The sequence below is a fragment of the Drosophila yakuba genome, chromosome 3R, assembly GCF_016746365.2.
Source record: "Drosophila yakuba strain Tai18E2 chromosome 3R, Prin_Dyak_Tai18E2_2.1, whole genome shotgun sequence".
Lineage (NCBI taxonomy): Eukaryota > Metazoa > Arthropoda > Insecta > Diptera > Drosophilidae > Drosophila > Drosophila yakuba.
Window position 1 is genome coordinate 8,042,048 of NC_052530.2, and position 9,634 is coordinate 8,051,681.

Below are 9,634 nucleotides of genomic sequence, written 5' to 3' on the forward strand. Positions count from 1 at the left end.
ATTCTCCGACTATTAGACACCCGTTACACAGCTTGTGGAAGAGCAAACGAGAAACATTATAATTTGTCTGGCATATTGATAGAAAATATATACATATACATATATATATACATATGTACATAAGGAAACAAGCTTGCACTGCGTCAACATCTCTGCAGAGCTGATCCTTACTTTCTAGCTTTTATAGTTCCTGAGATCTATTGACGGGCACACGGACGAATAGTAGGACATGGTCAGAACAACTCGGCTAGTGATCCTAATTGAGAACACCTTACTTGAACCTGTTACATACTGTTCAAAGAATCATGTATACCCTTTTACTGTACGAGTAACGGGTAAAAATATACAGAGTGGCGCCATCGGAAAATAAAGTTGGCCGCTTAAAGAAAATTAGTTCGGTAATAGACCGTAAAGATGGAGCCACTATACATGAATTGCCCAGGCAGTTTTGGTTTGTGTAGAAATTGGATGGCAACTCCCAAATTTGTAGAGTTCAAAATGGCAGCGCTGCGGAAATACAGAAAAATACCGGCGATTGCGCAGAAACGTTATTTTTAAATTGTGAAATGGAAAATATTTCTTTTATGAAAAGTTAATACTTTATAATGTAAATAGGTGGCAAAACAAGTTAAAGACTATCTCAGTTCATAAAATTTTGGCCTGAGATCTACTGCGTTTTATTCTATTATTGAATAAAAGTTTGGTCTATAAGTATATGTATTCCAGATCAAGATCTCTAAAAGTCTATAGAGCTTCAGGAGCTAATAAGTTTATATACGTTCAGAAAGTTTGTTTTAATGGTAGTAGTATCAAAAACTGATAAATAAATAAAAGAATTCCTTTTTTAACAGTATTTTTTATTACTAAAATACATATAACTCTTATCCGTTTCGAGAAATTTTAAGTGAAAGTAATCGATGCTTGCCGGAAATTATCGTCGCAGCCGTTATCGATAGTATCAAATGGCCTTTTGTTCCATCCACAGTCTGGTCACACCGGTCATGTCACAAATTTCGTAAACAAAAGAGTCGCGAAATTGCTCGTAATAGTTTTCTCTGACTTAGTCTGCTAGTTGGGTAATGTCGCAAATAGAGTAGAAAAGCCAGCCATGGAGGTATTCCAGACCGACTCGCACTATATCTTCGTGAAGCGGGACAAGAGTTTGTGGTGGCACCGAAGGACGTCAGAGTTCTCGATAAAAGCAGGTATATTACAGGTCTCGAAACTGTCGAATCGAATGAGTCGTGCGGTATTTTTGTGGGTCGCGCAGTGTTCATTGTTTGTTTAATAATCGGAGGTCAATATTGTTACAAAGTTCATTCAGACAAGTGATGTATCATATGCTAAAAATGCGCAATTGCGACTTCCTGAAAAAGTGTCGTTTGGGTTCAGTGTGTATGTGTCACAACACTCTGCGACGATTTTAGATATTTCAAGGGCGCAAGCCTTAAAAGATTTTTGAGTCGTGAATAATCCCGGAATGCGGTTTTCTCCAGAACCCCATCTTATCAAAATACTAGTTCAGTTCAGTCTCCAAGTGCGCAATGATTTACCAGGACCTGGGTGACAGTTTAATAATTTAGGAGCTTAAAAGATTCATTGCATGCCATTCCATCAACTAGAACTATGTATATGTAAACTTCGTTTCGTATACAGCCGAGTTGTCATCCTGCTGTTCGTATCATTAAGTCAAATAAATTACAATCAACAGTCGACAATGCGTCTGCAACCGCTAATGGCGTGTTCATTGCGCAGCAATTACATTTGGATCAATTTGGCGACACGCAACCCGCCTGTAAACGGAATTGGACTGTATCCCGTCTCCTCCGATTCCAAGTCCTTGGGGATGGCCACTTTTTGTTTAACATGACTCATCCGCCCTGTGACCCCTGACCCATACGCAGCCCATAAATCTTTGCCCAGGTCACCGCAGATGCTTCGCCCGTCAAATTTCATTGTTTGCTAAAAACCGGGTGCCCCACGATGAAAAGTGGCTTGCCACCCATATCAACTTGATCTAATTTATAAGGGCCACATTTTCATATCGATGTTTATGGCCAGCAGTAGAAGGCCTAAGCTAAGGATTCCAGACAGTATCCGGTGTTATCTCGTTTGGGAACAACCAGACAAACTTGGCTGGTAGATAAGATTAGAACAGGTCGCTTTAATGTGCTTGTACAACTTTTAAACGTGCCACATTGAAAAGAATCCCAAGGATGCACGTAGCCGGCACGCAAAGTGATATTGCACATTGCTGCTTTTAGCTGCAGTGGTGGGCAATGTGGGTGGCTTTCAGATTCGCTGCACAGTAATGAGCGGTTGTAAACCCAAAGGGGAAATCATTCCACACGCAACGCCCCAGATGCAAATATGTGACCTGAAATTACAGGCTTTGTCACTTAAGGGCAGTCCTCATTAGTCGGCGGTCATTATTCGTCCTCGCCTATCAAGCAATGTTCTAGTTATTTGGACTAGCTTTACCAGTTGTTTATTCTGAAAGATTGTTTCATTCTGGGGGCGTACGCTAATCAAATCCCAATAAAGCCCAACGAGCACGAACATGGTCATTAGGGAGAAGACATACCTACAAATCATTCATTAACTTGTCGGACAATTTATTCCGACTTTTCTGTATTCGAACTTAAGAGACTGAGTACGATTTCGATCACTACCTTCTCATCAATATCAATAACACATGTTCCTATTTAAAAATGTCTTACTTAAGTACTCTATAATCCCAATTTAAAAAGTTAAAAATTGAATTCTAGTCGAATAGCATCATTCTATAGTTCCAGTAATAAAAGGTTTAATTTTATTGCTAATGAATTAACCTGTTTACGTTCTACTTCCAGGATGGGATCTCAGTTCTGTGGACGACATAGAGTGCATTGGAGTGACACATGGAATTGTGGGTGTGATCTCACTGCCCAACGTCTATGAACCCCATTTAATAGTGGTAAAGGAGGCAACCGCAGTGGGTGTTCTTTATCCACCACACTTGGTGTATAAGATCAAGTCCATATGCATACTGAGTGCCGACGAGCCGGACACCGATTTGCCCAATTGCAGCAAGCATACCAAGTAAGTTTATACAATAGCTTACGTGTGTTCCCTAGTAATTCATTTATGTTTCTAACTAGGAGCAACCAGTCCACACCCACGCACAGCGTCTCCACCTCCAACAACAACAATGCCAGCGTTCCATCGAGCGCCGGAGGCTCCTCAAAGAGCACCAAACTGTTCGAGGGGATGAACAAGACGTGGGGCGCCGTAAAAAGCGCGGGAAACACAATTAAGAATACGACCCAGCAAGCTGCGAACTTGGCCACCAAGCAGGTTAAGTCATCAGTGGGCATTCGGGAGCCCAGGCATATTGAACGGCGCATAACGGAGGAATTACACAAGATATTCGACGAGACGGACAGCTTTTATTTTAGCTTCGACTGCGATATTACAAACAATCTGCAGCGCCATGAGGCCAAATCGGAGGAGAGTCAGTCGCAGCCGGATGAGAGATTCTTTTGGAACATGCATATGATACGGGATTTGCTTAACTTGAATGTGTGTGTTCCGGAAGTTTTCGTCACTGTTTTACAATACTAAGTCGTTTTTATCGCAGGACAAAACATGGATACTGCCCATCATTCAGGGATTTATGCAAGTTGAAAATTGTGTTATAGGCAACGAGTGCTTCACCTTGGCCTTAGTTTCGCGGAGATCACGTCATCGTGCGGGAACACGGTATTATACTTTTACTTACTCGTTTCCGTCGTTGTAATAAATATTATTCATTCAGCTATAAGCGACGGGGAGTAGACGAAAAGGGAAACTGCGCCAATTATGTAGAGACGGAACAAATACTCTCATTCCGCCATCACCAGCTTTCCTTCACCCAAGTGCGTGGATCCGTGCCTATCTACTGGAGCCAGCCCGGTTACAAGTACCGCCCACCGCCACGCCTCGATCGTGGGGTTGCAGAGACCCAACAGGCCTTTGAACTGCACTTTACCAAGGAAATGGAGAACTATGGACGGGTGTGCATCGTCAATTTGGTCGAGCAGAGCGGAAAGGAGAAGACCATTGGAGATGCTTTTGCAGATCACGTGATCAAATACAACAACGATCGATTGATATATGTGACCTTTGACTTTCACGATTACTGGTAATTTGCAAATAGTTAAATTTCATCTGATCATCTAATGAAAAATACTTGTAAATCTACCTGTTCAGCCGCGGCATGCGCTTCGAGAATGTGTCGGCTCTAATAGACGCAGTGGGTCCTGAGGCAGGTGCAATGGGTTTCCACTGGCGCGATCAACGTGGAATGATATGTAACCAGAAATCCGTGTTTAGGGTAAATTGCATGGACTGCCTAGATAGAACGAACGTGGTGCAAACGGCTATTGGAAAGGCTGTGCTCGAATCTCAGCTAGTAAAACTAGGCCTCTCTCCGCCATACACTCCCATTCCGGAACAACTGAAATCTCCATTTATGGTGCTATGGGCAAACAACGGTGACATAATCAGTAGGCAGTATGCTGGCACCAATGCCTTAAAGGTAAGTAGATAAACAACAAATTAATCGAATTGTCCACTAAATTTAAATTGGTTTGATTTAATTCAGGGAGACTATACTCGCACCGGTGAACGCAAAATCAGCGGTATGATGAAAGACGGCATGAACTCCGCCAATCGGTTCGTATACAAATTCTATGTACCCAACATTATTGTATTTGTTGCTGCCTTTCATTTGTTCCATTTTCTTTATCTTCATTAATCCCCTTGTCAATAATAATTTCCTTTTTGTTATTAAAATTATAATAGACTCTCGGTCATTCTGCTAATTACTGGTAATTGGGCGTCCAATCAATCAAAACTTCAAGTTCAATAGCCATGTCATGCGTTTATATTTTTAAAGCCGTTTTTAAATAGTCCTCATATGCTTTACTAACGCTGCATGCCTGTTTCTGCATACTCAAACAAATCTAATGAGAACAAGTTTACATGTTCGTCTAGAATTCAAACCCAAAGTTAAGCAAAGGGTTATCTTTCTAACACCATAATACTATTCCAATGCACTGACCCGTAGCTAATGCCGTGCCCAACTTCTTCGTAGCTTTTTCATACAAAACTTTGCGGACTCGTTTCGCCAATGCATCATCGATCTGATGCAGGGCCAGTTGTTGCGGGCAGAAGACTTGCAGGAGGACGAGGTCCTAGACACCATTCTTCAGATCCTTACTCCTGAAACACGGCCTCCGCTTCGGGGCTATTATAAGCCCGGTGTGCTGGGTCCCGAGCTACAACTCCTCGAATCCATCGTTACGACCAGGTGCGCAGCTCGCAGACGATGCCAAGCTGAAGTAGATGGCCATGAAATCGAGTCCTGACAGTCAGTTTATGTTTCTTCAATTGTTTATATCCTATGATTATTTTATCACAAAAGGTACTATTCTCACATTATTCTTATCCTTTCCTATCATTTGCACATCCGCTTATTTTTTAACCGGTGATAAATTTAGTTTTATTTAATAAGTTTTGTGGAACTTTCAGTTATTACTTGGCGCGTTTTAAGGACTCGTATCGACAGGCCACCATAGATTTGATGCTAGGCAACCAGGTCTCCTCGGAATCACTCAGTGCTTTGGGCGGACAAGCCGGCCCAGATGAAAATGATGGAACAGAAAACGCCGAGCAAGCCAAGTTGCTAGTGGAAGATTGTCGACGCCTGTTGCTGGGAACTGCTCAGTATCCCGTTGGAGCTTGGGGTCTAATAGATGCTGACCCAAGGTTAGTTAGGACAACATACATCGCATTTCTTTAATATTTATAAACATGCAAATTTTATTCGGCAGCTCCGGCGATATCAACGAAACGGAGGTAGATACCATATTGCTGCTCACAGACGATTGCTATATTGTAGCCGAATACGACTCGCATCTGGACAAGATTGTGCGCTTCGAGAAGGTGCAACTGACGCAGGTGCGTCTCATTGAGTTGGGAATGCATCAGCAGACGAAAATTTTTCAGGGATCCGCTCCCACGCATCTTTGCCTGCGTCTCAACTACAGCGTAGACGAGCAAGAAGGCTACTTCCACATGTTTCGCTCGGCCAATCTAAGATTTTTTAACAACATGACCTACGTGATTAAGACGCAGGAGGAGCTAGCCGAGTCTATGACTTCCATTGTCGAGATGTTTCGCATTGCCCTGGATAACGCAGGAAATACAGAAGTCCGCTACATCACGGGTGGTGTGTTGCAGCGAAGAAAGAGCAAGTTACCCACTCTGGATGTTCCAAGAGGCATGCCGCGCAACCTTTCCGAGTCTCAGCTGGTACAGTTCAGCTCCAAGGCACTTTCAAATGTAGCGGGACAGTTCTCGAAATTGGGACAGACCTTCAAAAAGCCTCAAGCTCATTCCAGTAGCTTGGCAACTACTATGAATTCTCAAGGAATACGTCAGAGAGATATCGAAATAGAATCTGGCCAAGAAGCGGAAAAGGCAGTTTTCGCCCTGGGTCGCAAACAGCGAAATTCCAACAGCGCCAGCAGCACCGATACCGATGAGCACGATAACAGTTTGTACGAGCCCGAGGTGGACTCGGATGTGGAGATAGCCATGGACAAGTCCAACTACAACGAGAACGCCTTTCTGCCCTCGGTTGGTATTGTAATGGGTAATCAGAAAGAGGGCTCGCCTAGCTCCTCCGATGAAATTCGACAATTGGAGCAGAAGGATAGCATGTCCAAAACCACAGAGGATGTGCTAACCATTTCCATTACCTCCGTGACGGACCACGTTGGTTTGCCCACAGGCCTTCTGGAAAATGCTCCGCCCATTCGACCGATTACACCGAATCCGTTGATCTGTGTTGAAGCTCAAGAAGCATACGAGGACGGGGAAGAGGGGGTGAAGCCTGTGTCAAGGTCTGTATTCTACGATTGATCTTTGGTTGTAGAGAACATTTCGTTTAGAACTTTGTGTTTTGTCTTATGTTGTTAAGTAGCCGAACTATTTATAGTAGATATTGTAAATGTGTTTTTGTAAACTTTTGGTCAGTTTTATTCGTTCAAGCTCAAAGTATTACTATCCTTCTATACGTTCAATGTTTTTAATCTTTACAATAAATACCTAAGACTAGCATGTATTATTGTACAAAAAAGAAATATCAGTGCCTGCTCCATACCACATACACTCAGCCTGTTTCTGGCCAGAAATCGCTGAAAATAAATATATTTAGTTAAAGCTAAGCCGTGTTTGTACTGTAACGCGTTTTCAGTACGTCGGCCAGAGATCTAAGCCTTCCTGGTTTGCCCACACACCCAGAAGCCAATAAGCTGAAGCAGCTTACCAGTCCGCTCTCAAAGCTAGCCAAGAACATTGGCTTGAACTTGGATCCCCGAAAGATAGTCACCAAGGTATAATACTTTGATTATTTTTATATATTTATTAAAGCATCCCGGATTTTGCAGACCGGAGTCCTCTCACCTACCAGCCTCTCAGCCGAGAATTCTCCACCAGAGCGCGGCCCAAGCTCACGGGATCACTTGCTGGAGCTATGGGAAGTCGAGAAGTGCAAAACCAAGTTAATAGCCCTGTAAGAAGGCCAATAGGCGAGCAATAACGGAAGCTGCACACTTTTGAATAAATGCGTGCAAGTGATATATTTATTTTCGAAATAGAATGCCACAAACGAAAGTTGTTCTATTTGTTGTTCGAGGCACTTCCATTGATGTCATATTAGGCATAAAGCAAAGATTAAATTGTAACGTTTTTGTGGTTCTAATAATATAGATGATATACACCGTATTTGTGATTGTTATAGCACCACGATGTAGTGAGTTATACATTTTTGAGCAATCTAAAAAAAGTTTGGGTGTATTGTAATGGACAACAAGGATAAACAGCATATTTAAAGAGGAGATGGGCAAAGTGACCGTTTGAAGAGATATAATTTATTGAATATTAACAATATTTTAAACAATGAGATTCTATTTTATTTAAATAATATTTTTGATTATACAAATTATGTTATTTATTATGATCATGAATGGTTGATTGGTTTTAATTTTACTTACCAATGGGTAAGACTTTAAAGCCATTTTTGGTGAGTGATGGTATTTCATTAATAGAACTGCAACCTATTGTCCTATAATATGCTTGCACTGCTTTTAGCATTCAGCTTTAACCGACAGTTTAGTTTTAGGGTTAGTACAACTTCAGCAGTTGGCTTATGAAACAGTTATACGTATGCTGGTAAACATAAAACACAAAACCACGAGAAGACAAAACAGAAGACTTGGCGGCTGTCAACTTTTTTACACGCTACACTTATAGGAAAACAACACATTTTGTGGCTAAAAAACCAAAACATCATATTAAACTAGGCAATTGTATGTGAGCAAAGTCAACGAATATTGGAAGAACTATATATATATATATATATATATATAGGTACTCATAACGTTTTGGTTGGGATACGTTCGATATTAGTCTCTGTAGTGTATATGTATGTAAATAAAGGAATACTTTATGTAAACGTAATACAAGTGTTACTATGCGCCACCGAAAATGTAAAATACATACGTGTTTCAATGCTTAAAATGCGATTTTGTGGGCTAACAACAAACCAATGGAAACCATGGTTAATGGGAATCGCATTGGTCTCGCCATCCTATCAAAAACGCAGCACGTCAGTGTCAAGTGGTGTCCCGTTGCTAGATGTGGCTTGTGGCTTGTTTACATAAGCGATAAACAAGGAAGCAAAAAATGGCAGCCGGGCACCAACCCCCCTGCCAAGTGGAAATCAAAAATCCATTAAAACACCACGGAAACGGACCCCGAAATGCTGTCAATCAGCTTACACATACACATACACAAGTGTGTCTCTATTGATATTGGACTTATTTATGCGAACTTTGGACCAACTCCTCGGGAACTTTTGGCCCGCCAGCTGATAAGAGCCACACGCTGATGCGGACAAGGATGCTGCTGCTCCTCTGATGACCAGGAAGCTTCGTCCAATATCATGCTAATGTGTACGCACAGTTGCATCAATTGTTTTTCAATCAAAGTGCCATCAATCTTGTTGGCTGTTTGTTTAATTAACGTACGCATTGACTACCTATGGAAATGGAAATGGAAAGGGGAATGAAATGGGAATGGGAATAAGAGAACAAGGAGTGGTTGTGGGTGTCAGCTGGGTGGTAAGTAACTTGCTATATTTCATGCCAATCCGTTTGACCCCCAGTTACGCCTGATTGACCCGCACCCACCCCGCCGAGCCAAAGATGCACTGCCTCCCGAATCCATGGCATTTTTCTTTCGCATTCACTTCTTAACTTTGTCCATGTCTTTTGCGTCCATTAAGTGTGTCTGTGCTAAGACTTGGAAATTGTCTTTTGAATGTTTCAATTACACGCCTTCTTAAGCACAGCTTCCCTTTCAAATTGAACCAACGCCACCAGACCCGTCCGGCATCAGGCATCCGGCTTCCACGGTCGGATAGTCGGATGGGCGACTGGGTGAATGGGTGGATGGGTGGACAGCCACTGCCAACGGACGGAGACTGATCTGGGCTGCCTTGCCTTTGCTGATTCTCCTCCTTCGTATTCGTTTCGGTTTGACTCGG

At 42.2% G+C, this 9,634-nt stretch overlaps 1 protein-coding gene across 3 annotated transcripts; it reads left to right on the top strand.

Annotated features, from left to right (window-relative positions):
• The first annotated feature begins 976 nt into the window (after window positions 1–976).
• Window positions 977–8,547, top strand: LOC6535956 (phosphatidylinositide phosphatase SAC2). Of its 3 annotated transcripts, XM_002096536.4 has the most exons (12): window positions 978–1,205; window positions 2,853–3,081; window positions 3,141–3,561; window positions 3,620–3,741; window positions 3,797–4,162; window positions 4,231–4,558; window positions 4,625–4,695; window positions 5,117–5,332; window positions 5,554–5,790; window positions 5,856–6,929; window positions 7,283–7,421; window positions 7,476–8,547. In XM_002096536.4, the coding sequence occupies exons 1-12, from the start codon at window positions 1,109–1,111 to the stop codon at window positions 7,602–7,604; spliced, it is 3,429 nt and encodes a 1,142-aa protein (XP_002096572.2). In that variant the 5' UTR covers window positions 978–1,108; the 3' UTR covers window positions 7,605–8,547. The 3 variants fall into 3 exon arrangements, 2 of the variants coding, with proteins under 2 accessions (XP_002096572.2, XP_015047477.1); XM_015191991.3 differs by lacking the exon at window positions 5,117–5,332 and having other exon boundaries at window positions 979–1,205; XR_005561466.1 differs by lacking the exons at window positions 5,856–6,929; window positions 7,283–7,421; window positions 7,476–8,547 and having other exon boundaries at window positions 977–1,205; window positions 5,117–5,446; window positions 5,554–5,695.
• Window positions 8,548–9,634: the final 1,087 nt, after the last annotated feature.

Excerpts from the sequence above, each read along its gene's own strand:
- LOC6535956 (XM_002096536.4), top strand. The coding sequence starts at position 1,109 with ATGGAGGTATTCCAGACCGACTCGCACTATATCTTCGTGAAGCGGGAC. Across the intron at positions 1,206-2,852 it reads AGAGTTCTCGATAAAAGCAG|GATGGGATCTCAGTTCTGTG; the intron begins GTATATTACAGG and ends TTCTACTTCCAG. Across the intron at positions 4,696-5,116 it reads GGCATGAACTCCGCCAATCG|CTTTTTCATACAAAACTTTG; the intron begins GTTCGTATACAA and ends ACTTCTTCGTAG.